The sequence below is a fragment of the Capricornis sumatraensis genome, chromosome 12 (genome assembly GCF_032405125.1).
Source record: "Capricornis sumatraensis isolate serow.1 chromosome 12, serow.2, whole genome shotgun sequence".
In the NCBI taxonomy this organism is placed as follows: Eukaryota; Metazoa; Chordata; class Mammalia; order Artiodactyla; family Bovidae; genus Capricornis; species Capricornis sumatraensis.
The window spans coordinates 42810203-42836720 of NC_091080.1; the positions used below are offsets into that span (position 1 = coordinate 42810203).

General features: G+C 38.6%; 1 protein-coding gene across 2 annotated transcripts in view; it reads right to left on the reverse strand.

Annotated features, from left to right (window-relative positions):
- Positions 1 to 26518, reverse strand: part of CDK8 (cyclin dependent kinase 8) — a 75400-nt gene that overhangs the window by 9872 nt on the left and 39010 nt on the right. For both annotated transcript variants that reach the window (XM_068984316.1, XM_068984315.1), the window contains exons 5-7: positions 10828 to 10885; positions 8424 to 8555; positions 612 to 755 (exon numbers count right to left, since the gene is read on the reverse strand). In XM_068984316.1, coding sequence (XP_068840417.1) covers positions 612 to 755; positions 8424 to 8555; positions 10828 to 10885 — 334 coding nt within the window. The remainder of the gene's footprint in view (positions 1 to 611; positions 756 to 8423; positions 8556 to 10827; positions 10886 to 26518) is intronic.

A 26518-nucleotide genomic window follows, 5' to 3' on the forward strand; every position in this document is an offset into this window, starting at 1 on the left:
GGCTAGAGCTCTAAAGCCCGTTGACGAAATGCCCCAACCACCACCTCCCAGCGGCAGTCAGAGCAGGCTCACTTGCTGTGCAGGGCTGGGCCTTCACTCACATCCTGCCTGTTCTAACTGGAAAGGATGTTCTTACTGACAAGGGTTATAGAGCAAAAAATGCTACGATTCAATACAATGTGTTTCAAGTAGAAACAGTCTTCAAAATCTGCATTCAAATACCAAACAATGACATTATTATTAAATGCTATCAGACAAAAAGACATGCTCCTGAATTCTATTCAGTTGCCAATGGTGAGAACTAAAGGCACTTTTTAAACACAGATATTGCAAATATTTTATCATTTTAAATATTAAACAAAACAAAACCAAAAACCAAAATGAAACAAAAATACACTCCTCAAATTCAAGAAACCCATAAATATTTTTATGCTAATATGTGAACTCTACAAATTTTGCTATTTCTAAGGGTCTTTGATTAATGCAAGTCATAAATATAAAGAGTTGAGTAAGAGTAGCTTTCATCAGCTAAAAATACACATCCTTTCAATGAAGACATCTAAGTTCAAACAACAGTGATTTAAAAACAAAAACAAAAATATAATGTGTACCTGCAGGAAATCCCATTACATTGAATATTCTGTCCAGCTGGTCATGGTGATAAGGATTACTAGTTTTGATGTCCTCTTGTCGACAGTGAAATATTGGTTCTGACGTTAGTAGTTCTGCAAATATACACCCTATAGCCCAAATATCTTTAAAACAAAAACAAACAAAAAAAAGAAAAGAAAAGAAAAAAAAAAAGAAAGGAAAAAAGAAAAAGAAAGGAGGAAAATAAAGTGGTTCTTTCCAAAAGAAAATGCATCTTTATCTTGGCAGGGAGTGTTTTTTCATTCTTTTTCTCCCCTAATAAGTCATATTAAATCCTAAGCAATTATAAATACAAAAAATATTGTTTGTAAATATATATTCCCACCCCATCCACCCGTATTTCATTTCTTGTTATACCTCCATCCCACCCAGTGGTTTCATTCCAAGTTCAATCAAATTTATTATCTAAAATTTTTGGTGAGTTTAAGTGCTTCAAATATTACCTTATCTGTGAAATACATACAAAGCTGCACACAGAGCATAGGAACCATAAATAAATAAAACTAAACAAACAAACAAAAAAACAAACAGAAAACCCAAACAGCCTTGGAAATCGGGCATACTTGCTGAAAACAATCAGCACCGTTTTTTGAGGTAAAAAACATTTTTTATTTTTTATCTAGTTTATGGACTTATTAGCTTGTAAAGTTTAATAATTATCCTCCTGTGTTAGCACTAGTTAGCAAGGTGCTGTTCCAACAGGAAAAAGATGACGCCTGACCTCAAATATTCTAACAAAATAGCATTTCTCCTGAAAGGACTTTCCGTTCAAAGGGTTTCTTCATGCTATAGCAGTGTCAGATTTGGCAAGTTTAGGTGTTTAAAAGACAAGAAAATATGGGGCAAAATACTACCTTTCAACAGGCACAGAGGCTATAACTTCATAAGAATTATTTAAGAGCCAGGCAAATGGATTCCTCTGTATACAACAATTTTCCTTCACTTACTTTAAGATACAGGCTAACTTTCAATCATATTAAATTCCTACTAACAGAACTATTAGAAGATAAATATGCCAATTTATAATCTGAAGCTGCAGATACTCCATCTCTACCCTTAACAAATCCCTAAACCAGCAATGGCAACTTCCCTACACTCAGGACAGTGCTATGCACACAGCAGACAGTAAACGGTGTCTCACTGATGTAACCAATACCTGTGGCAAACATAAAAACTATGTGCAGTGAAAGTTGCTCAGCCGTGTCCGACTCTTTGTGACTCCATGGGCTTTACAGTCCTTGGAATTCTCCAGGCCAGAATCCTGGAGTGGGTAGCCTTTCCCTTCTCCAAGGGATGTTCCCAACCCAGGGATCAAACCCAGGTCTCCCACATTGCAGGCGGACTCTTTACCAGCTGAACCACAAGGGAAGCCCTAAATAACTATAGGAGGACAGTTAAAACCACTGTTAAAGCTGATTATTCAGACCTGTTAATAATGGTCACTTAAATAGAAAGTGAAGAAAAAAAAATGTCAATTAATAAATAACTTGGAATTCCTAAAATCTAAAACTGGAATATACATATTTCATCTAAAATTGCCACACTTATATTTCAAAATAACTAGTTAAACCTCTATTTACTTTAAGATTACAAGCAAGACTATAAGCAAGTGATTTAAAAAATGACGCTGTCTGCTCATCAGTTTGCTCCCCCATCAGAGAACCAAATCAGGCCAACACCACCTTATGAAAAAGTCTCCTCAAGAAATATAAGCCAGGATATCTTCGTTTTACCATCAGAAAGTAAATGGGAAAGTTAATTATTTTGTGATTATTCTTTTTATGCGGGAACCCCACAGAAAGCTGACCTTTGATCATCTCAATCCAAGGGAAGAAGGTAGGCAAGCTAAGCGGGGGTCACCAAGAGGGCCTGTGGGTCAGTGTGCATCTTTAAAACCCTACTCATGGCGCCCAAGAGACACTGTGTCCACTCAGCCTGGTAATGAAAACCCCAACAAAGAAAATAAAACACGTAAAGGAAGATGAACAGTAAGTAGTTTAGCCACCCTCACTCGACATTGCTTTAAAAGAAAAATCAAGAAAGCAGGAAAAATACTGAAACCTGTTTAACTTTGCCCTATATAACTTCTCTCTTCAGGTTTTTTCTATTATTTTTCACCTGTTATCAATTTTACCATCCTTCCCTCCTTCAAATCCTGACCCAGTGAATAATCATGAATTTGAGTTCGCTGATCAGGCTGTTACTTCAGATAAATTTCTGAATCTTTGTCAACAAGTCTCTCCTACCTTGCCTATTTTTTCAGATTGTGCTGAATTCATAAGAAAGTCCTTTCTTGCACACCTACCTGTCAAATTTCTTCTAGAAAAACTTTTCAAATTAAAAACACACAAACTCCATATACTTCTCAAATTCTGTAATGCTTGTGTGTAGCTATGGAGCTAACCAGGCAAAGTAGACACCAACTGGCAGGCTACGCAGACCCAAATGGGGGAAAGCAGAGATATAGATTAAATTTGTTTTAATCAGTAATTATAAGCCTCTACCTTAATGCAAGAGTAAATTCTCATTCTCCCAGTTTTATTGAAGTTTATATGTTATAAAAACTTTTAAGACTGCCCTAGTGACAATTAATTAAAGAGTTGATTCCCCTCTTTCACCCTTCTCTACAAAGTCAATCAAACAAAACCCTCAACACTCAAAACTGAATTAAACTTTGTCCCCATGAGTAACGAGCCTATCTCCGTTGACTAATCTATCATTTTCTCTTGGGTTTAATGACTCGGCTGGCAGTCTCCTACAAGGGAGTGAATGACCACGGCACTAAGACCTATTTGCAGCAAGGCTGGGAACAGGCGGGCTCATGTGCTCAGATTTCCCCCACGCTCTCCTGCTGCCTGTTAGTACCTTAGTATTAACACGACCCACCTAACTCCACTGGCAGGTTTAAGCCTTCTCAGTGATGTCACTAAAATGAACATATTCAGCTAATAATATGTAAGTTCAACCACAAAGGTTTCTCTATCTGCTTCAGGAAGTCCAAGTGCTAGGGAAGTGCACTGACAGTGGTCTGGAGGCCCTGGTGAGAACCTCACTGCACCCCTAGGCTACCCACCTGGGGAGCAGGAGGAACGTAATGGTGCAGGAGAGACTGGAAGTAAGGTAGAAGTTTCTTTTTTCACTTGTGGATTCTAGTCTTTATCCTTAAAATGTATATAAAAGTGATTTATGTATGATTTCTGTCTCTCAAATGAAAAAGCAATCTGTAAGATCTTACATCATTACTTTTTTGATCCAATTTTTTTTAATGCAGTTATCACTTTAGTTTTTTATATTATTACTAAAATTTTTTTTATTAAAGGATAATTGCTTTACAGAATTTTGTTGTTTTCTGTCAAACTTCATTGGAAGAAACCATCCTCTAGAACTGCTCTGGGCCAGGCCAGGCGCTCGTGGGGACTGGCATGGACCTTGGTCTCAGTTACCTGCCCCACGTTAGTCCCCTGTGCTCTTCCCACCCCAGAAGGCAGTGGAGTCTATCCAAGGGCACAGAATGCTTAGAGTTAAAGGGACCTGAGAGATGATTTAGTCTAAATCCTTGTCTTCAGAAAACGAGGCTGTGAAGGATACATTGTCCTCGGACCCCCAGAGTGGCAGAGCTAAGGTGACAAGTCAGAGGGGCTAGGCTTCTGCTGTTCAAAGATGGCAACATATTTCCCACACATATTCAGTTTCTCAAATGGATGGAGATCCCTTAAGAGTAAAGGACATAATTTCCATTCATTTTGGTTTCTCTTAAGTTTTAAAAAGCCTAATAGCTATCCAATAACTTTTGATGTTAATGAGGAGGAAGGCCTCTTACGACCCAAAATAGGCACCCATTTGAACAAGGGAATCTATCTAATAGCTGGTGAGTCCAGCTCTGTGATGAATAGCCCTGACCTAGAACTGGTAAACTGCTCTGGAGGGTAACAGCTTGTTCAGATCTCAATGCTCACAATGAAAAATGGGTTTCTTAAGAAAAAGGAAAAAGATAAATGATGAGCCAGAGTCACAAACCTATGTGATAGTTTATTTTTTCTTCAATTTATATCAATTCAGTCTGAAGTTTTCCATTAATAGCAGCTACAAGTTGGTAATTACTTTCTTATTTGTATAGTCTTTAAATATGTCTTACCAAAAGACATTAAAATATTCATTTTCTAAGTGGAAAAAAATATTTAAATATTCATTTTCTAGGTGGAAAAAAAGCTATGTATGATATTAGTTTACATGCTTAAACATTTAGAATATACTTGTAAAAAAGATAATCAAATGTATGTTTAGGTAGTAATATACATTGAAAAACAAGACTAGCTTCAGTAATCTTTACTTTTCCTCCTAACAAGGCTGTGTATTGTCACCCTGCTTATTTAACTTATATGCAGAGTACATCATGAGAAATGCTGGACTGGAAGAAACACAAGCTGGAATCAAGATTGCCGGGAGAAATATCAATAACCTCAGATATGCAGATGACACCACCCTTATGGGAGAAAGTGAAGAGGAACTAAAAAGCTCTTGATAAAAGTGAAAGTGGAGAGTGAAAAAGTTGGCTTAAAGCTCAACATTCAGAAAACGAAGATCATGGCATCTGGTCCCATCACTTCATGGGAAATAGATGGGGAAACAGTGTCAGACTTTATTTTGGGGGGCTTCAAAATCACTGCAGATGGTGATTGCAGCCATGAAATTAAAAGACACTTACTCCTTGGAAGAAAAGTTATGACCAACCTAGATAGCATATTAAAAAGCAGAGACATTACTTTGCTGACTAAGGTCCGTCCAGTTAAGGCTATGGTTTTTCCTGTGGTCATATATGGATGTGAGAGTTGGACTGTGAAGAAGGCTGAGCGCTGAAGAATTGATGCTTTTGAACTGTGGTGTTGGAGAAGACTCTTGAGAATCCCTTGGACTGCAAGGAGATCCAACCAGTCCATTCTGAAGGAGATCAGCCCTCGGATTTCTTTGGAGGGAATGATGCTGAAGCTGAAACTCCAGTACTTTGGCCACCTCATGAGAAGAGCTGACTCGTTAGAAAAAACTCTGACGCTGGGAGGGATTGGGGGCAGGAGGAGAAGGGGACAACCGAGGATGAGATGGCTGGATGGCATCACTGACATCATGACTGGCATCATGGACGTGAGTCTGAGTGAACTCCGGGAGTTGGTGATGGACAGGGAGGCCTGGCGTGCTGTGATTCATGGCGTCGCAAAGAGTCGGACACGACTGAGTGACTGAACTGAACTGAACTGAACTGACTTTTTAGAAAATAAAATATTTTATTTTGGAATAATTTTAGATTTGTAGAAAGGTTGCAATAATAGCACAGAAAAGTCCCATATCTAATAATCTACCTTTATTTTTCTATACAGTAAAATGTGATCTCAAAGCAGATACAAAGATTAGTGAACATAAAAGGTTTTATGAAAAACAACACATTGACTTCAAGATTGCTATGAGGGAAAGAGTACAACCATCACTCCTTTCCCCTCTGAATACACACTGAAGTGACAGCAAAGCCCCAGTAACACAAAGCACAGAAAGAGACCATCAGGGATTCCCTTGGCAAGGAACCCCTTCTTACCCGGGCCATGCAGGCTCCAGTGGTGACAGCTGGGCACGGCCGACCGAGTTAGGGGATTTCAGACACTGCATACAGCTACTAACAGGACGGGGAAGGTGGATGGTGTGACCAAGGAAGTTCTCCCTGAAGAGGGAGAATTGTGACTAAGACCTGGATGAAGACACGTGTGCAGACCTGACTGAGCAGAGATACAGATAAAAACATTTCTGGAAACAGTTCAGAGAAGGCCCCAGTCCACAGTATTATTGTTGGATGGGAAGCAGATGTGTCCTGCACAACTCAGGGAAGATTCTGTACTTGGAAATGTCAAATACAAAGACTATATTTTGAACTGCGGAACACACCATCCCCCACCCCCCACTTCCCAAATGCCCTGAGACTACCAGGTATACAAAGATTGGGCTGAAAGTTGGAGGATTCTTCCTAAAGTCCTCAGGGCAAAGACTCGCACATGCTGGCATTTAGGGTTCTCCATTAATGGCTGCTCTTGGCTGGATCACTCTAAAGTGAAGCCTGCCAGCCTCGGAGCTCTCTGATCCATGCATACTAAGTTCCCAAGCAGCGTTCTGTAACCTGAGTCTTCAATGCAAAGAGACATCAAGGGTCAACAAACAGTTGAAGAATACTAGCCACATGAAAGGGAGACTAAGACAAATCAATGAAGAGAGTGACTACAAAGAAAACACAGAGAACAAGAAAGGGTTCTTAGAAATTAAAAAGACAAAGGTAGAAAAACATGAGCAGGAAAGTGGTATAAAGGATACCAGTCCAAGAAATCCGACATCTGCCTACACTCAGCTTCGGAAAGAGAGAAGTAAAACACAGAGGAGGAAGTCAAGTCTATTTCAAGAGAATCTTTCACAGACAGGGGACATAAGCTTCGAACTGAGCGGGCCTGTAGGTGGCCAGCAAATCAGTGTGAAACACAAGGATGAGAAATCCTCTGTTTTCAGGAAACACAAAACCCCACAGAATCCACCACCACGTGAGACCTTCCATTAGCAACACTGATGCCAGAGCACAGTTGAGGAGCCTCACCAAACTCTGAGGGAAAATCTCTTTGTACCTGTAACTTTAGTCCCTGCCAAACTGTAAAAGTATGACAAATGCTTTTTTTTCCAGAAATACAGAACTAGAAAATTTACCTCTAAGACAGTTACTTGAGAATATTCCGCAGCAAAGTAAGGGATGAAATACTGAAATCCAGAAAGAAACAGATCCAACCCAGATGAACAAAAAAGGGAAAAAACAAGACGAAAATCGATCCAGAATAGAGCAAAGTATAAGAGGTGGGGATGGAGTTATCCAATAAAATAAAAATGGGTTTAATACCATTCTGGAGAACGTAGAACAAGTAAGCAATAAAGGCATACAAAAAGAGAGGCACGAAAAAAGGAAAGACAAAATACATAAGAAAAAAACTACTTGATGATAAAATTCTACCAAATAAAATGAAGCAGAATAAAGATGTCATAAAAGGATTGTGATATAGCTGTGGTAAAAGGTGGTAACTGAATATCAAGTCCATTACAATATGTAGTTAAGTATAAACAACAGTGGGCATTGTGGTTTGCAAACAGAAAATTAACACTGTAAACATCAACAAAGTGGTAACGATGATGATGATGATGACTGATATTATTAAGAGAGCTTATAAATTGAGAGGCTGGTGGGGGAACAAGCAGAAGAGCACTCATTTCCTAATTCTTCATACAGGGAGACAATCAATCCTAATGAAAACTGAAAAGTGAATGACCATGTTCTCAGCTCCTACTTATTTTCATAATCTTCTTTTCCTTTATTTTAAGGGAAATCTTTTAGAAGCTAGCATTTCTTTTGGCAAAAGAAATATTTGTCTGAAGTTCAATGATTCAGAAATTTTATTGTATTTATTCCTTTTTCACCTAAAATTAAACTTAAAATAGTTTTTACTTAGAATTTATAGTATGGGCCCATATATTTAAAAACCTTTTTAGCATCTGTTTATTTATCAGAAATAGATGTCTGGAATGGTATACCCCTAATGCCAATGACGGTATTTCTAGACAGTAGAATTTTATGTTAGTTTTTGCTTTTACTTTTATAATTTTCTGTATCACTTGACCTAAAAAACAGACATACATATATATATTTCACAACAACAAGGCCACTTTAAAAATGTCATGGAACTTTAATTAGTTCTACTCACCAATAGCTTTGGTATAATGTCTTGCTCCAAGAAGTAATTCTGGGGCTCGGTACCAAAATGTAACTACTACTGGATCCAAATCTGCTAAAGGCTTCAAAGGTGAATTAAATAATCGGGCAAAGCCCATATCAGCTGTAAAAAATAATAATAATAATAATAATAACAATGCTAAGTAAATAGATTTTTACAAATGTAACTGATGACTCTAATTTTACAATTAAGATAAGAAAAACGTGAATTCTGTGGGGAGAAAAACCAATAAAACATCTCACCCCTTTCAGAAGTCTAAATATAAGCCAAGGTTGAGATCTTCATTCATTGCAAACTACTGCCACTGGGTTACAGACTCACTCTGCTGCCTGAGGTCCAGGGTGACCCTACTCCTCCAGGCAGATTTCTTTCCATCTGTCTTACCACCAGGGGGACAGGGCTGTGCAGCCAGCCGCACGTTCATTCTTTTCACTGGTCACAAGTACCAGGGAACTAGATCAGTTAGAGTGAGGCTTCCCGTTATCTGCATCAGTAAGCATGCTCACTGGTATACGCTGATGTACAGTATGACAATACCACTATTTCCCCCCATTTATTTGGGTTGAGTTTTTTCTTTAATTTTAAAGAATTGTGTTTGTTTTTTTTTGAAGCCGGAAAAGACTTTAAAGATCATATAATTCAATCACCTCCTTTTTCAAATGAGGAAACTGAGGGCAGAAGAAACTGCTTTGACAAATGTCAACAACTCGTATCTCAGAGCTGGAGCTGTGCTGAGATACAGTTCACAGCATTTCGCACAGTTTACTATGTAGTGCAGTTATTCAGGCACAGCTGTTTGTCCTAACGAACCATGATCTTACAGATAAAAACGTTTTTGTCTCACTATCCCTTGGAACATCAAGTACAGTGTCATTACACAGAGCTGCCAAATACACATTGAATGAACAATCACTAGTCATACCACCTATTCAAAAATTTCAAGATTCATCCACCATTTGTTTGATTTTGCTCTCCTAATACACATTCTTAATGAAGCAGGCCTTAATCGATCTACTTATAGAGGTTAAAAAAACCAACAAAGAAATGTGGCAAAGAACTAAAACCATGAGTCGGATTACTAAATACTGACTTACAGAAGAATGTACCTTAAGTGTGACTACTTTAAGCTACTGATATCCCCCAAGCCTGTCAACATCATACATTTGACACAGAAATAATTCCAAACAAGATTATTTTTAATATATAAATTTTCCCCGAGTCTTACAGTAGTGAACACATCTGTAAATACTGTCTGGCTGGGTCTTTTAGATTGTGCATGCTTTGAACTTACATTTGAATTTGATGCCACCACACTGGTTGGATGAAATCTGCTAAATGTACACCTAAGGACCTAACAGGCATTTGACGCTACATAAGGACCGACAGGGCCTGGTTCTTAAAGCAAGCCAATTGACTAGGAGCATTCTGAGATGCATCAAATGTTTGTCAAGAATTTTGCAGTTTATATCAAGGGTATTTTCCAAGTCTAATTAGAAGGAGAAAATGGGATTGGAGGATTTAAAGGGGAGGGTAGAAAGAAGGGTTGGGGACACCTGGGTTTTTCTTTGCTGGTGAAGTGGTACAAATCAGTTGATAATCCAAATTTATACTAAATTTGGCAATCAGAAATTTCTATTTATTTTGTTATATACTCCCATAATCCTGCTGCTTTAAAATTAAGATAATTTGGTTACTACATTTCTTCTATCCACACACAAACTAAATAAATGTCACAAACACAACTTGGAAATGACAATGAAAAAACAGGATAAATAAATCTAGCTCTATCCCTATAAGTTATCAGACCAGAAATGGGTAAAATTTTGCACTGATACATAAGAAAACAGAGCTATTAGAAAACATGCAGAGGTACAGAAAGCTCGTTAATTCTTTTCCCTTCAGGCAAAGGCTCGTTAGAACCTACCCAGCCTCAGTGGTATTCTTAGCTTGTAATCCCTGACCTAGATGAGGCTAACAGAAGGATATGTTCGGATTGACCTGGCTCAGGGAAACAGAACTGATGGTATGATTAGTAGTTTGCTGTACGCCCTTAGGACTAAAGGTGAGGTTGGCTTCTAACAGGGATAGAAGCCACTCACCTCTACAGGCTATTTTTAATGAAGGCAAAAAATTTCTAAGAAACTCACATGGCTTATTTTATAATTAGAACACTTCAGTCTCTAAAGATTGTCTGACACCTTTTGAGAGTGTGAAACATTTTTCACTTTTAATGTATATTCTTTAGAAATGGCTTCGATCACATGGAACTATATGAATAAATGCATATTATTACAGCAAAAATTAGAAGTGATAAAGCTGCCTGCAAAAGTTTTAAAAGAGTGCTACGCTGTGACTTATCAAAGATATAACATACCAATTTTTACTCTTCCTCGCTCAGGACCTTCACCCATAACTAAAATATTAGCAGGTTTCTGTGGAAACAAAATAGTGTTTTTTTTCAGTAGACAGTAGTGGTTTCTTTTAAATAGACAATATGCCAATATAACATAAATCCACCTTTGAAAAAACCACATTTACTCAAAAATTAAAATCAAACACAGGAAGTCACCGAAGAAGCTTTGTGTGTGTGTGTGTGTGTGTGTGTGTATGTGTGTGTGTATGCCAAGTATATGCAACTTCATGAAGGCCAAATACGGTAGTGCTTTCTCCAGGCAGAGTGAGGGCTTTTCTTGGCGCTGTTATCAGTCTGCTTCACTACTGTGGAACATCTGGCAGAAAGTTACAATGCTCTGCTTCCTTCTAACTCTTTCAATTATATAAAACACCCTGCAACTTTAAGGGGAAATGCATCTTCAAATATAATACTGTATTATTAAAATAGCAAGGAAATTACAGGGAAGGGGCCACCTGATAGCTTTTTTTGCGGGGAGGGAACCACATAGTATATATCTATGTTTCAAACAAATTATAGAGAAATCAATGTAAGAGCCTTTTCTAAATGAGTTAGCAGAGTAGTAGAAATTTTCCATGACCTGAACAGTTCCCATTTTTAAATAAAAAAGGAAACTAACATATTAAAATGAGATTTTACAAAAGTAATACTTCAAACAGTTTTTAAATGTCTAAAAACAGCAAGATTAACTGTCATCTAAAACCCGTTATGGTGGTGTATCTACCACACTAACATGCAATGTAAGGGCTGCCCCTCTTGAGGAAAAAGGGAGAAGGAAAGAAGGCAGAGGGGGAGGGAAGGCGGCGGCCACAATCTCTCTCAGCCGCCAGCCTGCTGTCCGCCTGACCTGACTGCAGTTCTATCAGTCTGCCAAATAAGAGCGAAACCCGAGCTCAATCCCTTTCAAACACGGATCAAAGCAATCTTGAAGATCAAATCAAAGATCTTAATGAAGGCTGTGTACAGTGGGAACCAGGTCACAGGCTCCCCTGACCATACTTAACAGCAGCCTCTATGCTATTACTGAGAAAATGTGACTTCCAGGACATTACTCTACTAACTACCAAAGATCAAAATTATTTCTTTATCCTCAGCGAAAAGACACTGCTAAAAAGGCAGTGCACACATTTCAAAGGTTGAAAATTCTGCAGCTTTTCAGGTGAGGAAACACGGCACCAGAGAGAGTGACTGGCCTGCTCTGAGTGCGACGGATGAGCTGGGGCAGCAGCAAGGATCCAGCTGTCCCTGAGCAGAGCCACCCCCTTCCCAACATGCCCTGCTGAGAGTGATTTATACAGCCAGCTTTAAACGGATGTGTATCACCACAGTCATGATCATTATGTTCTGCTCAAGAAAACATTTCCAGAGCCTCTTTCATCACACCCACTCCTGCCCCGAGACAGCAGGGCAAGCACAAGGAAGTGCAGGGCCGATAACACTCCCCATGAGCCACGTGGAACTGCCAACCACAAACAGCACTGCCCATCGCTGACACCAGATGAGGCCCTGCTCCAGAGCAAACCAGGGCTCAGGGACGCTTGTGGAATGTGACGGCAGGGGTGGGCCCTCCCAGAGGCACAGGCAGCCTGTCCACCTGACTGGGGGTGGGGCTCAGGAGGCGACCTGACGTCTGAGCTAGAACTCTCTCCTCATGGGCCATCAGGGCAGGAGCCCTGAGACATCTCTTGAACCCCATTTTGATTCTCCTCCCATCAACTCTGCCTTCTCTACCATCACGAGGGCTCACTTCCTAAGAGACAAAGCTGATCACGTCACCCCCTTGCTTAAAATCTTCCAGAGTAACAGGGGAAAATTATTAGGAAAACAGTGGAACAGAAAACGATAGACACACTGATTACAACTGGGTTAGAAAAAAAAAAAGTGCCACGAGTAAGGACTGGAAGAACAAAAAAGGTTAGTGACAGGTAGGGATGAACTTTTTCACAAGTTTCTTTGAACCCTTTTCTTGTGCTTTATTATTACTTAAACGCTTCACCTTTCACGGCCCCTCCCCACCTGTGCTGTGAATAGGGAGAAGTCTTCAAGGTGGGACGCCAGGCGCCTGCAAGCTCCGCTCGAGGACAACTCCCCCTACCCCAGGGCTCTGTGCCTAGTCAGACCTTTTTCACAACTACATCAGTGCTGGCCCTGTATTTCTGTCACAACAACTTTCCTTTCCTCTGTGTTACTTGGCAACGTCTGGTTCTCCACTCGCCTTTTAAAGATATAATACACGAATACACCCTGATTATAAACGGGCCACATACAGTTAAAAGAGTCTAAACAGTCAGAGACTCTTCCACCACCCGTCACTCCTCCACCACATCCCGAACACCACACCCTCCTCCAGAGTTACCAGCTGATTATCTGGCTTGCTGTGATGGATTCTGCTAGCACTCAAGTGCTCCTAAAAGATTACTTCCATTTCTGGCAAAAGCACAAGCACAAAGGGGCATCTCTTTCTTCCTTCTATTCTAGATAGAGTGAAAGAACTCCCTCTTTTGATTTCTTACTCATTCAGCAGCTGGGTTCAGATCTGAGAAGCCCTGGGGTGGGTGGTACTGGTTAGCCTGCTACTAGGCAAAGGGAGGGAAAAAAAACCCTCTCTTGGTCTTCATTTTATTATACACTCATTGGACTGGCCATATCCCAAGCAGCTTGGTTCTGAGCCTTGGTTCAGAACAGTTTCTCTGTCAAAGTCTTGCCTGGTAGGTATTAGGGTTTGGGGCCAAAGCTCCAGCTAATAATTAGAACTTTTTCTACTAGACAACTCACTGCCTACTGCATGATCTGAAGTAGATCTCAGGGCTGAGGCACTAAGCAGACTTAAATTAGTGGATTTAAGTTCAGCTTTGGCATGCTATATAGTCAGAAACAAAAGAGAATGATGTTCAGTGCTGTTTTAATAACACTATTTATAAGCAGTGAGTCGTTTCCCATGGGATCTCCCATGGTGCCATTCCACAAGCTCCAGAGAGTGACAGTCTGATTTAGGAGACAAATTCACACTACATTTCTTTTGAGAATGTAACCTAATGGGAAGTTCAAGAGAAAATGGCAGAAAAACCACAGAGATCATGAATACTCTTGTATTTGTTCAATCAGTATTAAAGAAGACTTCAAAAGACTTGATTTTTGTTTTAGTACTTAATGCCACGGAGACAATACTATATTCTCCAAAAGGCTAATCCCTTTCATCTTTGTCTATCAGTGGGAGAACCTGATAGCCCTAGGGCCAAACCATCCAAGTCACTGATGATCAAACACAACAACAATCATGACTTTAGTAAACTGCAATCAAATGTAATCATCTTAAAGGAACATACAGAACTTTGCTGGTGACATTTTGATGAGGCACATCCCCTCATGAAACTTTCTGCTGCTACATACAGCAAAGGTCCAATGCGACTTGAAAGTATTATAGCATCATGACAACATCTTCAAGAATAGTTACCTTACTCACAGAAGTGACTACAGGACACCTTTATTGCCTGCTGAACAATGAAACAGATGGATGAAATACTTTTCGAAGTCTACTTATTTGATTATTTGAAACTATGCCTTGAAACAAGCTTTTCTCTTGTTTTCTTTCTCCCAGAAGAAAAACTAGTTTTGTATTAGGTTGGTATGGAGAAACTTAAATGAACTTTTTGGCCAACAGGAAATTAAAGAGTGTGCCCTTGTTTTACAGTTTCACGGCTTTTCTTCTTGTTTTACGTTGTTGTGCTCCAAAAAAGTCTCCACTGCCATTTCCTAAAAAAGATGTCTGTGTTACAGAGATAACCATTCCTGGTGAGACTTTCTGCTCTCCAGACTGTCACATTAGGAAACATCACACTGATGACTCTGGCAAACAGCAGAGATGGTAAACTGGTTTCATTTAAGGGCCCAACTGTGGAAGAAAACTAAGGGCTGCCGGAACTGCATCTTGAGAAAGACAGGACCTGGGCTAGTCAGGAAACTGCCATTATCAATTAGAGGTATCTCACACAGGTACAGAACTGCGTAACGCTGGCATCTCTGTCAAGCTAACTGCAAAAACTTTTTATTCTAGGGATGAAGCCAGGGTCTTCATGTGTTCACTGACTTTATCAAGGCAAAACAGAGACTCTGAGTCCGTAAGAAAAGCTGATTTTTAATGGATCTGTGAAAAGGAGACAGTGATACACAAGTAACCACTGTCAAGTGCTGCTCTCCAAGATCTGTTTGGAACTAAACTTACACACTGTAAACACAGCCTGGTGGCATACTTTCTGGACACTTGATAACTCTCAGTTTGGTTGTTAATCATTGTGTGCCATAATACACACAGATGTGTATTTCAAATTACACTTTTCAATTGATGATGTCTAACTGTTAAGAAAATATTTCTGCTTTTACTTCTAGTTTTGTATTCTGAGAGATTAATGCAGAATCTGTATCTTTATGAATACTTATTATGTATATCTTTAACTTATACTACACACTGAATTTTTCTATACATACATTTTTATTGAATGTTTATTTATATATATTTTTTATTTCTAGGCTGTGCTGTGCACATTTCGGGATCTTAGTTCCCCAACCAGATGTTGATTCTGGGCCCTAGCCAGTGGAAGTGCAGAATTCTAAGAACTGGACCACCAGGGGATTCCTAGGTAATGCATATTTTAGAATATATTCTTTTATATGTCCCTAAATGCCAAGCAATTCTACTGTATCACATTGCTTCATTCTATAGTTTTTGCTTATTTTTTAGTTAAACAAATTTGTCACAATCTGATTTAAAGTATATCAAGGTATATAATTATATATTCCTAATTCCTTCTATACAACTGCCAAATTGAACAAGCCAAGCTTTTTGGTGTATATTTCATTATTTCAATCATTCTGCTGTTATAAAATGTTTCAATCTTTTGAAATAAAACATACTTTTTTTTTGCCACACCCCATAGCATGTGGGATGTTAGTTCCCTGATCAGAGATCAAACCTGCATCCCCTGTGCTGGAAGGCAGGGTCTTAATCTCTGGACCACCACAGAAGTCCCTTTAAATAAAATATATTTTATCTGACACTCTAATTTTTTTCTATATTTGAACAGACACAGACTCCAGACCAGAGTTCTCAACTTTTTTTCTTCCCCTAAACATCTGAGGAATACAACAGACTTCTGAAGATGAGGAATTATGATTAAATGCTTAAGAATAGGCTAAAAAAAAAAAAAAAAAGATCCCCATCAACTATTAGTTCCGTGACCTTCACCTCCATTTTCTCACTTATAAAATATGGTTAAAAATAATGACAAGTTAGTGTTGCAAAGATAAATTTTGCTAACGTACATAAAAGACAATATAATGCTTGATACATTAAAAGTCCAAAATATAATGATAGCTAATACTATAATCTGTTAACAGTGACTCACAACTGAAGTGATTTAAGTAGAAACTCCTGGGGGCAGGGTACCCATGTATGATTGGATAAGACCACCAAGATGATTTTCCTGTATCACCCTAAGAGATGCCCCTAATTTGTTTTTATCTAGATGTCAGTCACTTATGCCTTTTACAGATCAAAAAAACTATTTATTATTAGTAATAGCCTCTTAAGAATTAAAGCAATAAAAATACAGATTCCTATAGGAGATTAAAATACAAAAAAGTACAACGAAAGTAAAATTTACCTGAAACTTCACCTCACAGAGTTAGGTCATTACAAACATTTTGGTGGACATAATTCCAGATTTCTCTAAATCTACATTATTACATGTATATAAATATCTTAGAAAAGCCCTTTTGATTCCTGTATTCACTTAACAGTGAACAAATAATAAATAAACGCACAGCACTACTATATTGATCCTACTTTATTTAGCCTCCCCTACCATAGCTCCTTAGGTTATTTTTAGACCAGAAGAGCTCTAGGACATTGTCAGGTAACAGTGAAGTCAGAAGGATAACAGCTGCTGACTTGCTTACACACTTAGAGGTTTCCTTCCTTCCTTATTTTTATAAAGAACTTCAATCCGAAATGAATATTAAATTTTGTCAAACACTGAATTTTGCAAAAGTTATACATTTACAACTACTGAGATAACCACAGCATTATTTTCCTAGCATTATTAATGTGAATTCTGTCAACAGGTTTCCAAATACTGTATCATCTTCACATTCTTGAAATGAACTTCATTTACTTGGGGTATAGTAATCTTTTAATGTTCCTCTGGATCCTATTTGCTAATATTTTATCTAAGATATAAGCAAAAATGTTTATGCGTGACACTGACCGGCTGTATTTATTAGGTTTGTGTTTAGGATAGATTCTGAGTTACCTGTCTCACAGGTTAGAAGGCTGTTGAGGAACTGCAGGAAGGGGAATGACATGGTGTGCTTTGCTTTCTAGAGGTCATTCTGATTGCTATGTAGATACTGGACCACAGAAACTTAAGACTGCAAGGAGGGACGATCACGAGCTTGTTTTTTCAGTAATCCAAGTACCCTGGATTAGAATAGCAGCGATAGAAACGATAAGAAGCGAAGTCAAGAGGCAGGAAATGGACTGCAAAAAACTCAACTGTGTGCACTGGGAGGTCAGGCTACTGTAGGATCAATGAACAGGAATGAGTGCAATGAATGAGCAGACCTGGAAGTTCACTGGGGAAGTCCAAACCCATATCCTGAAAGCAAGGGGGTCTGAAATCTTCCTGTCAGTTTGCACCTGTCCATTGGGCAGACCCAGGGAGACTGAGCTAGGAGGACTGCATCATCGCTGCTCATCTGCCCTTCCCTCCCTGGCTAACTCTTCCCACAGCGTCTTCTCCCTGAAAACAAGCACTACAGTTGACTCTTCTTTGAGAAAAGATGCCGGTCAGATGACTGGGACCAATGGCCAGCTGTGCTACTTCAAATTAGAGTTACAGGAGAGTCTTACTGTACTTCAATCTGAAATGTGTTCTGAAGGGAGCACTGATAAGAATCCAGCTATTCAATCAATATTTATCATGCAACTAATATGTGCTATCCTGGGTGCTAAAGATATACTAGTAAGTGAAATGGATAAAGTTTCTACACTGAAGGTACTTATTCGCAGTCCTAGGGCAACCTAATGATGGACTGGAACTAAAAGCACTGACCGAACATTTATTATGCGCCAGACACTCTAATATTTCACTCTCTATCAAAGAGACAAAAATATGGGTCTGGCTCCATTTTATGTTAAAAAAAAAAAAAGAGAAAAGATATATGTGACTTAAAACTCAGATAATCTTCTATTTCTAGCCAATTTTCAGGATTACTCAAAAATATAATCTTCACTCTATTTTTTTTAAAGCTCAATTAAATTATTTAGAATATCTGTCTTGTCTGGTGAGAAATGGGACTTTAAAAAGATTTTAGCATCTTGCTGATCAAGGGTCTGAAAAAATTCATCGAGAATCTGAAAGTAGATGAGAAGCCACATGCAAACTAAGTAACATAGTGTTTTTATAATCTGCCCACATAAGCAGGTACAGTGTCTGGAGCTGCACTATTTAGTAAAACAAAGTGGGCCACTTTTTCATTATTTACAAACAATAGAACACGGTTCATTGTGTGTGCTCAATATCTAAATTACACAAATGTGGCATATATTAAGAAACTAAAGGGACTGTTTATAATCAAACACTTCCAAGAAAGAAAACTGCCCAACTGTCATTTAAGTCAACATACTACAGGATAAACACAATATTCATGATGTTAACCAAAAGTAATGCAAACCTCATTTTAGTTTGCCTTAACTCATTCTTATCAATAAAACCTATGTTTCATCTTCAAGCCTAAATTTTATGGATACAATTTTGTATGTTTTCCTAGTTATACAATTAGACAAATAAGAAAATTGGAGTAAATCCTTGGAGATTCCATTTATTCCCAGTAAATGAAGCAAATCTCAAGTAATAAGCACTGATTGATCCTGACAATCACAAAGCATTTTTCTTCAAAAAAGCTCTGTTTTAAAGAAACATGCTTAATATATTCCCAACACTCATTTCTAGGAAGCTAAGCACAGAGAAGGAGCAACAACAGCAGTCAGAACAGAGGCCTTGAACACAGTCTCCTTTCTTCCCAGCTGGCCAATCAATTTGTTTCTTTGCTTCTTTCAGCATTTGGACAGTGTCAAGGTCCTTTCTGCTTCCCCTGTCCCCTAAAGAATGTACTGCCCCCTCCTTTTAGGCAGACAAAAAAGTGTATGCATGGCTTTTTTTTCCTTAATAGCAACCATCCTCTACTGACATAAAACAAATACACTAAACAACACTGAATATTATGTGTGAACTTTACTAAAAGACTAAATAAGGTATTTTCTTCTGTTTCCTTCTCTATGATTATAACATGTTAACTGCAAACTATTAGAAAATTCAGGACGGTATTAAAAGAGGAAAGTGAAACTTGCCTGAAATTCTCCCACCTATAATAAACCCTACTTAGAAAAACATATTCCCTACAGGGCTACTGCTATTCAACATGATTTTATTATCAATGTCAATACATTTGCATAAAATATTAAAGTACTTATAATTAGAACAAAGTATTTTCTACAGACTTGATCTTCTCTTTTCCTAAACATATAAAGTACCTTTCGGGCAACAGTCTAAGACCAGCAGCTTTCAAACCTTCTTGAACACAACCCACAGGAAGAAAATCACTCATTATGGCCATAGTTAAACACATACATACATACACACATACAACTGAAACCAAAGTTTCATGAAGCAACAACCTGCCTCAAGACATATGATGTACTCTGATATTTGCTCTGTTCCACTCTATTCCATTAAAAAAATTTTTAAAAAGGCTGGTTGTGTTGTGTGATTTCCCAACTCACAGCTTACAACCTGCAACTTAAAAATCACTGACCTAGAGGGGAAAATCCCTAAAGTCAGTGATCCAGCTTTGAAAATAATTAGCTAAGTAACCAGAATCAGGCCATTTAATCTCTTTTCTTCTGAGTTTTCCACTTCCTTGTACAGAGCTCACCAGTCAATAAGAAAATGAATCTAAAAATCCCAAGCAAACCAACTAATTATATTACTATTTGAAGACTTTAGTATTAGTAAGCAAATCTAATAAACCAGGTGATCTTTTACTCAAATAAGAAGAATCAGATTAAAAACACCCCAATAATTCATCATGTTATAATCAGTAATTAGGTGCCTTCATAAAGGAGGCCCTATGATACTGAGTCTGAGTCAATGGCTCACTCAGAGATTTTGATCGTACTGAACAGTTGCTAGGAAACCAACTCATCCTTCACCAAGCACAGTTAAACTCTCCCCCAGCCACCAAGTGATTCCAAGTCATCCAATATAATCAAAATAAACTTCAAGGCAGCAGCACTATCAGATTTTTTTTTTTAATAAGCCAGATTAAATAGCTCTGAAATAGCTCGAGCATTTTACAAACATGTTTATGCAATGGCCCACTGGGCTATTTCACCTCACATACTACACATGACAAGACATCCCCCTGGGATACTTCCAAAGGAAATCTCTGCAGACATTTATTTTCTAGGAAATTTTACTATGGCAAAAAACAAAGAACCTATTTTGCAGTGAATGCTCTGTCACTGAGCTATACCCACCCCCCTCCCTGCCAAAAGAAAATATTTTGAATTGTTTTAGGGCAGGAATGACCAACTTCAGATAGCTGTAATACTTCAAAACACTCCAAATTTCATATACAGCCTTGTAATTCAGCTTAAAGGAAAAAATTACAAAGGAAAATACAAAAGTTATAGTATATCTTACATTATCCATTTGGTGCAAGAGGAGGAAAGTATAGCCTATGTGCCGGGGGGCTCCAAGTTAATTATCACTATGATAAAATCATTAAAGTAGTAATTAAAATGAAACTTGCGGGGATACTATATATTTTTTTAAATGGAACACATTAATGACCATATGAGGACTATATACACCTAATGAAAGTTAACGGCAAACAGGTAAGTCATAGTAACTACTTCTCTACTCTTTATTGAATTCCTTAGGAAACAAGTCAAAAGCACAAGTCTTTAATACTTACTTAAATACAAGTAAATCATTTGATTGACTGTGAATCATTTCTGTTAAGTCTGATATAGCTGAATGAATATTTTCAACAAAAAGCACAAAATTCAGCCAACAATGAATTCACTAGAAAATTTTAAAAGAACAACTATCAGCTAGAAATTAAAATACTGACATTGTGATTAGAAATGACCTGGTCTGCTAAATGTAGGATTAAAGTGAAACATTGGCGATGCAAGTTCAGAATAGTTGGGACGTACAGAAGAGAGGCATGCCCACCCTCACCCCATTAATGATTAAAGAATAATTCACACAGAAGGGACTTCCAGAAGTTCTGGAAAGAAAAAATTTGAGGGATGTAAATCAACAATGATGAAAACGGTCCACCCTTAATATTAAAGGAGAAAAATTGGAAAAAATAAATGACATAAAGTGAACATCAGAACAAACAGACAAAGGGCCAAGAAATAGGTCTCCTTGGGAGGAACAAAAATCTGGGGGAGAGGAAGGGAGCAATGGATGAGATCAACAGATCACTGTCATTAGCTGAATGGTCTCTGAACTAACTGATAAGAGCTGAGTTCTTTTCAGTGGAAAGAAGGCTGCTGAAAGGACTTAAAATGTGGTATGAATAGAAAAGAATTTTTTCTGCACTGTTTCACTGCACTAAATCATAGCAGAGATAAGAGGGAGTGAAGGGAAGAAGTGCAGCAGAGTCTGTGTGCGTCCCTAGATACAGAGAAGTGTCAGGTAACATCGGAGATAAGCTATGGGGAATAACCTTGGAGACCACTTTGCTTCTGTTACAGATGGGCTAGTTCGTTCATTCACCCCGTGTAAGCAATACTGTATACATTACTGTGTATTCCACAGGCACTGGGAAGTCTACAAAGATACAATAACTCCCAGTCTTTGCCCTCAGGAACTTACCATCAGACAGTGGAGTACAATTACCCAACTAGTAAGCACCCCAGGGGTAGTTCAAAATAATGCTACAGGGTTTAGAAGTAAACAATCTCACTCTCAGCTAGTGTGACTGGGGTGGTGGGTGCTAGGGGCTTTTCTGATGAGGTAGCAGAGCAGAGCTTTAAAGGATGAGTAGATTTCAAATGCAGGAGATGAAGGGAGGAAGGCATTTAGACAGGCAGGACAACCTCTGGGTTGACTGGAAAATAAATATAAAGAATGAGATAAAAGAAAAACAGGAGATTGGAGCCAGACCATAGTGGTGTTTTTAATCTTCAATTTGGCAGCATGCATACTAGTGAGAAGTGTTTTTCAAATTCTTAATCTATCACAGAATTTTTCCTAGGAAGAGAAAAATTACTGAGTTTGAAATTTCACAATTGCACAAGAAAACGATGACAAAATTTAGAAAGTTTTATTTAAAAAATAATCATTTCCACTGATAGACCCTAGACAGTGAACTGGCTGGACATCCTCAAATAGGTCACAATGGAGTCACTGGTGGTCACACCCTTGCCCATGTGCTCTAACTCAAACGGGAGTTCAGTCACCACTGCTGGATCAAGCCTGGCTTCTACACAAAAAGGATCGAATATGACTTTGGTGCTTCAAGCTTTTTACTAGACTGGGCTCAGGAAAAAACCACCAACCAATCAGGCTAATGGACTTCAAACTTGTCCTTATTTTGAGTTACTAAAACATATCTTTACTTGAAGCTTTCCTAATATTTCACACTTAGTTTCTCTTTATAGTACATATGGCAAAAAACAAAAAACAAAAAAACCCACACCTTAATATTCCCTAACTCAACAAAACCCTCCTATTTTATGTAAGCAGATAATTGGGAGGCTGGGGCGGGGGAGAATATGGACAACACAACCCTGAAATTCCTTTTCCCACGTTGCATGTGTCTCAGTCGACCTGTTTAAATAGGATGGCTATTCTGGGTGTCACCTTGGCTGGACCATAGTGCTCAAGAGTATTCTGGATGTTTCTATCAAGGTGTTTTTGAGTGAGATTAACATTTAAATTTGTGGACTCTGAGTTAACTGGGATCATCCTCCATAACATCGGTGGGCCTCACTCCAAAACAAGAAGGAATTCTGCCAGTGGACTGACTCTGGACTCAACTGCAACTCTTGCCTTGGGTCTGCCAAACCTGCCAGCCTGACCTGCAGCTTCTGGACTGACCCTGCCTCCACAACGGCAAGAGGGAGAAACCTTACTCTCTCCACACAGACCCATTCTCTCTTTCTGGAGAACAATGATTAATACAGGTGGTAATGCCAGAACCAGGACTATAGACTGCTAGTCAAACAACTTTCATTTCCAAGGAGAGGAGAATACAAGAAGAGAGGGGAAGGACGTAGTCCCAAAGAAAGAGTAAAGTTACCTTACACACACCACTGTTTTTATTTCTCTCTCTAGTTTACTTTGAATTCATAAATTATCTCATAAATACTGCATAGCTTTCCTTTCCAGCCCATTTCTTAGAACATCTGCACATGTGTACTTATTACTACATTCAGCCCAACAAGAGTTCCAGAATTATCAAGTCTCTATTTCCTGTGGAGGATGACAGACCTCAGTTACTGATTTGCTACTACATAATAGAACTGGACATGGAACAACAGACTGGTTCCAAATAGGAAAAGGAGTATGTAAAGGTTGTATATTGTCACCCTGCTTATTTAACTTATATGCAGAGTACATCATGAGAAACGCTGGGCTGGAAGAAGCACAAGCTGGAATCAAGATTGCCAGGAGAAACAGCAATAACCTCAGATATGCAGATGACACCACCCTTATGGCAGAAAGTGAAGAGGAATTAAAAAGCCTCTTGATGAAAGTGAAAGAGGAGAGCGAAAAAGTTGGCTTAAAGCTCAACATTCAGAAAATGAAGATCATGGCATCTGGTCCCATCACTTCATGGGAAATAGATGGGGAAACAGTGGAAACAGTGGCAGACTATCTTTTTGGGCTCCAAAATCACTGCAGATGGTGACTGCAGCCATGTAATTAAAAGATGCTTACTCCTGGAAGAAAAGTTATAACCAACCTAGATAGCATATTAAAAAGCAGAGATATTACTTTGTCAACAAAGGTCCGTTTAGTCAAGGCTATGGTTTTTCCAGTGGTCATGTATGGATGTGAGAGTTGGACTGTGAAGAAGGCTGAGTGCCGAAGAATTGATGCTTTTGAACTGTGGGGTTGGAGAAGACTCTTGAGAGTCCCTTGGACTGCAAGGAGATCCAACCAGTCCATTCTAAAGGAGATCAGCCCTAGTTTTCTTTGGAAGGAATGATGCTAAAGCTGAAACTCCAGTACTTTGGCCGCCTCATGCAGAGTTGACTCACTGGAAAAGACGCTGATGCTGGGAAGGATTGGGAGCAGGGGGAAAAGGGGACGACAGAGGATGAGATGGCTGGATGGCATCACCAACTCGATGGACGTGAGTTTGAGTGAACTCCGGGAGATGGTGATGGACAAGGAGGCCTTGCGTGCTACGATTCATGGGGTCGCAAAGAGTCAGACATGACTGAGCAACTAAACTGAACTGAACTGAATGATCAGTAGTGACAAAATTAACTTTTATTTATTAAATGGTAAAGTTAACTATACATATCAACCAAAGAACTCCATAACTCTATCAACTGAAATCAGTATTTCTATTAACAATAAAGCCAATTTTATTAAGCAAAAGCTTCAGTAACACTCTGGACTATTTTCAAATGGTGTTTTTAGGAGGTCTATGTTAATTTTCTACCTTGATATGAAGCTTCATGTGGCAAGTCAGCACCTAAACCAACTGATGCAATTCTTAACATTAGAAATCTACGCAGATCGGCTAAGGTTGGTATCACCTCATTTTGTCTAAACCTGACTGAAAAGGAGCAAAGAACATAATTAACTAGTAATTATGCTGCAAATAATAATAATTGCTTGAGGTAAGATTTTTTAAAAAAGGTCATGTCATACAGCTTCTAAAGAATAGTTTTCAGAGTAAATACTTTTAATACTACATATATGAATATCTTGTGTAGCTGTAGTTGAAAAATTATATACTATCAAACTCCAAAATTTGATTTTCAGTTGGCAGGAAGGTAGGCACAATTTTAATAAAAACCATAATTATGAATCTTTCCTTCAAGAACTGAAGAATAATTCAAGAGGCAGGGACCTGAACCAGTAAGATCCAGCCTAGGGGAGGAGTTTATCACTTCAATGAGAGAATGGTTCAGTGGGCCTGCGATGCACAGAAGGGTCAGGCGTTTGGAAAGAGCACTAAGAAGCCAAGCATAGACATTACAGGAAAGCATGCTTCAGACGAGAAAGTCAAAGGAGGCAGCAGCAAATAATCGATTACAGTTTAGAGAAGGTTGTGCCTGAACACACTTCTAAACAGATGGCAGTGGCCTAGCAAGAGGGGTACAGCACCAGGAGGGATTTGCTTCGGTGAACAGGAATATTTTACCCCGATACTGTTCAGAATTGCCAGTATCTGGTAATAATAAAGTGTCACTACTTTTAGTTTGTTTCATTATTATTTTTAAGTCAGCTGCAGACAGTGCGTTCCTTTGTTACCTGCACCTGGGTACAGTGCTCCACGCCCCCTGTCTCCCAGGGCACCACCAATACAGACTTCTGAAATGACCTGCTTGACAGTGTCTCTATGCCAACAACTGTTCAGGCTGTGTCAACAGAAAGAACTCTCCCCAAAGAAATCAGACTTCAAAACTATTTTCATTACTTTCATTATTTCATAGTGTAGTTAACGCTAATGTAAGCAGTTCAGGTATATTTTGGGGCTTCCCTGGTGGCTCAGATGGTAAAGAATCCACCTGCCAATGCAGGAGACCCAGGTTTGATCCCTGGATTGCGAAAATACCCTGGAGAAGGGAATGGCAACCCACTCCAGTGTTCTTGCCTGGAGAATCCCATGAACAGAGAAGGTACATTATACATTAGATTCTTGCATAGAGAATTCCATGGACAGAGGAGGTATATTACATATTAATATAAAGATTAAATACTGGTTTAAAAATCAGTTTGTGTTCATCTAATGAACTAATATTTTAGTGATGAGAAAATATTTAAATTAAAAATACAACATTATCTTAGCATAATTAACTCTACATGAGAAAAATACCCTTTAACCAGATTCTATTCTTTTAAAATCATGAAAAATGCCAGGAGCTCAAAAGTAGTAACAGTTTTCCCCTAAGCTGACTCTTCTAAAAGCTGAAATTTATTTTCATTTTCATAAAGAGACAAACGATTTTTCACATTTATGTTCTGTAAATTCACTGCTTGTAAATATCCTAATTCTATTAAAAATAAAGTTTGCGTAAGAGAAAAAGTTATTTCAACCAAACTTCTGATGTGTTACTGGTCCTACTGTAAATGCTTTTTCTAGGCTTGAGAACTGGAGGTAAAATAACTGCCACCAAATGTATTTCAAGGAGATTTACTGAAGACAGATGAAAGAACCAGAAGCTAAAACACCTGACTGAAGACAGAGACGAATGCATTAAACACAGAGCACCCGGCAAAGAGCACGCACGTGAGGGCAGAGCGGCTCCACCTTATCAGGATGGAGACTTCGCCTATGTACACATGTGATCAGAGACCATGCCATAGCTTCCAGCACTGTGTCTATAACTGCT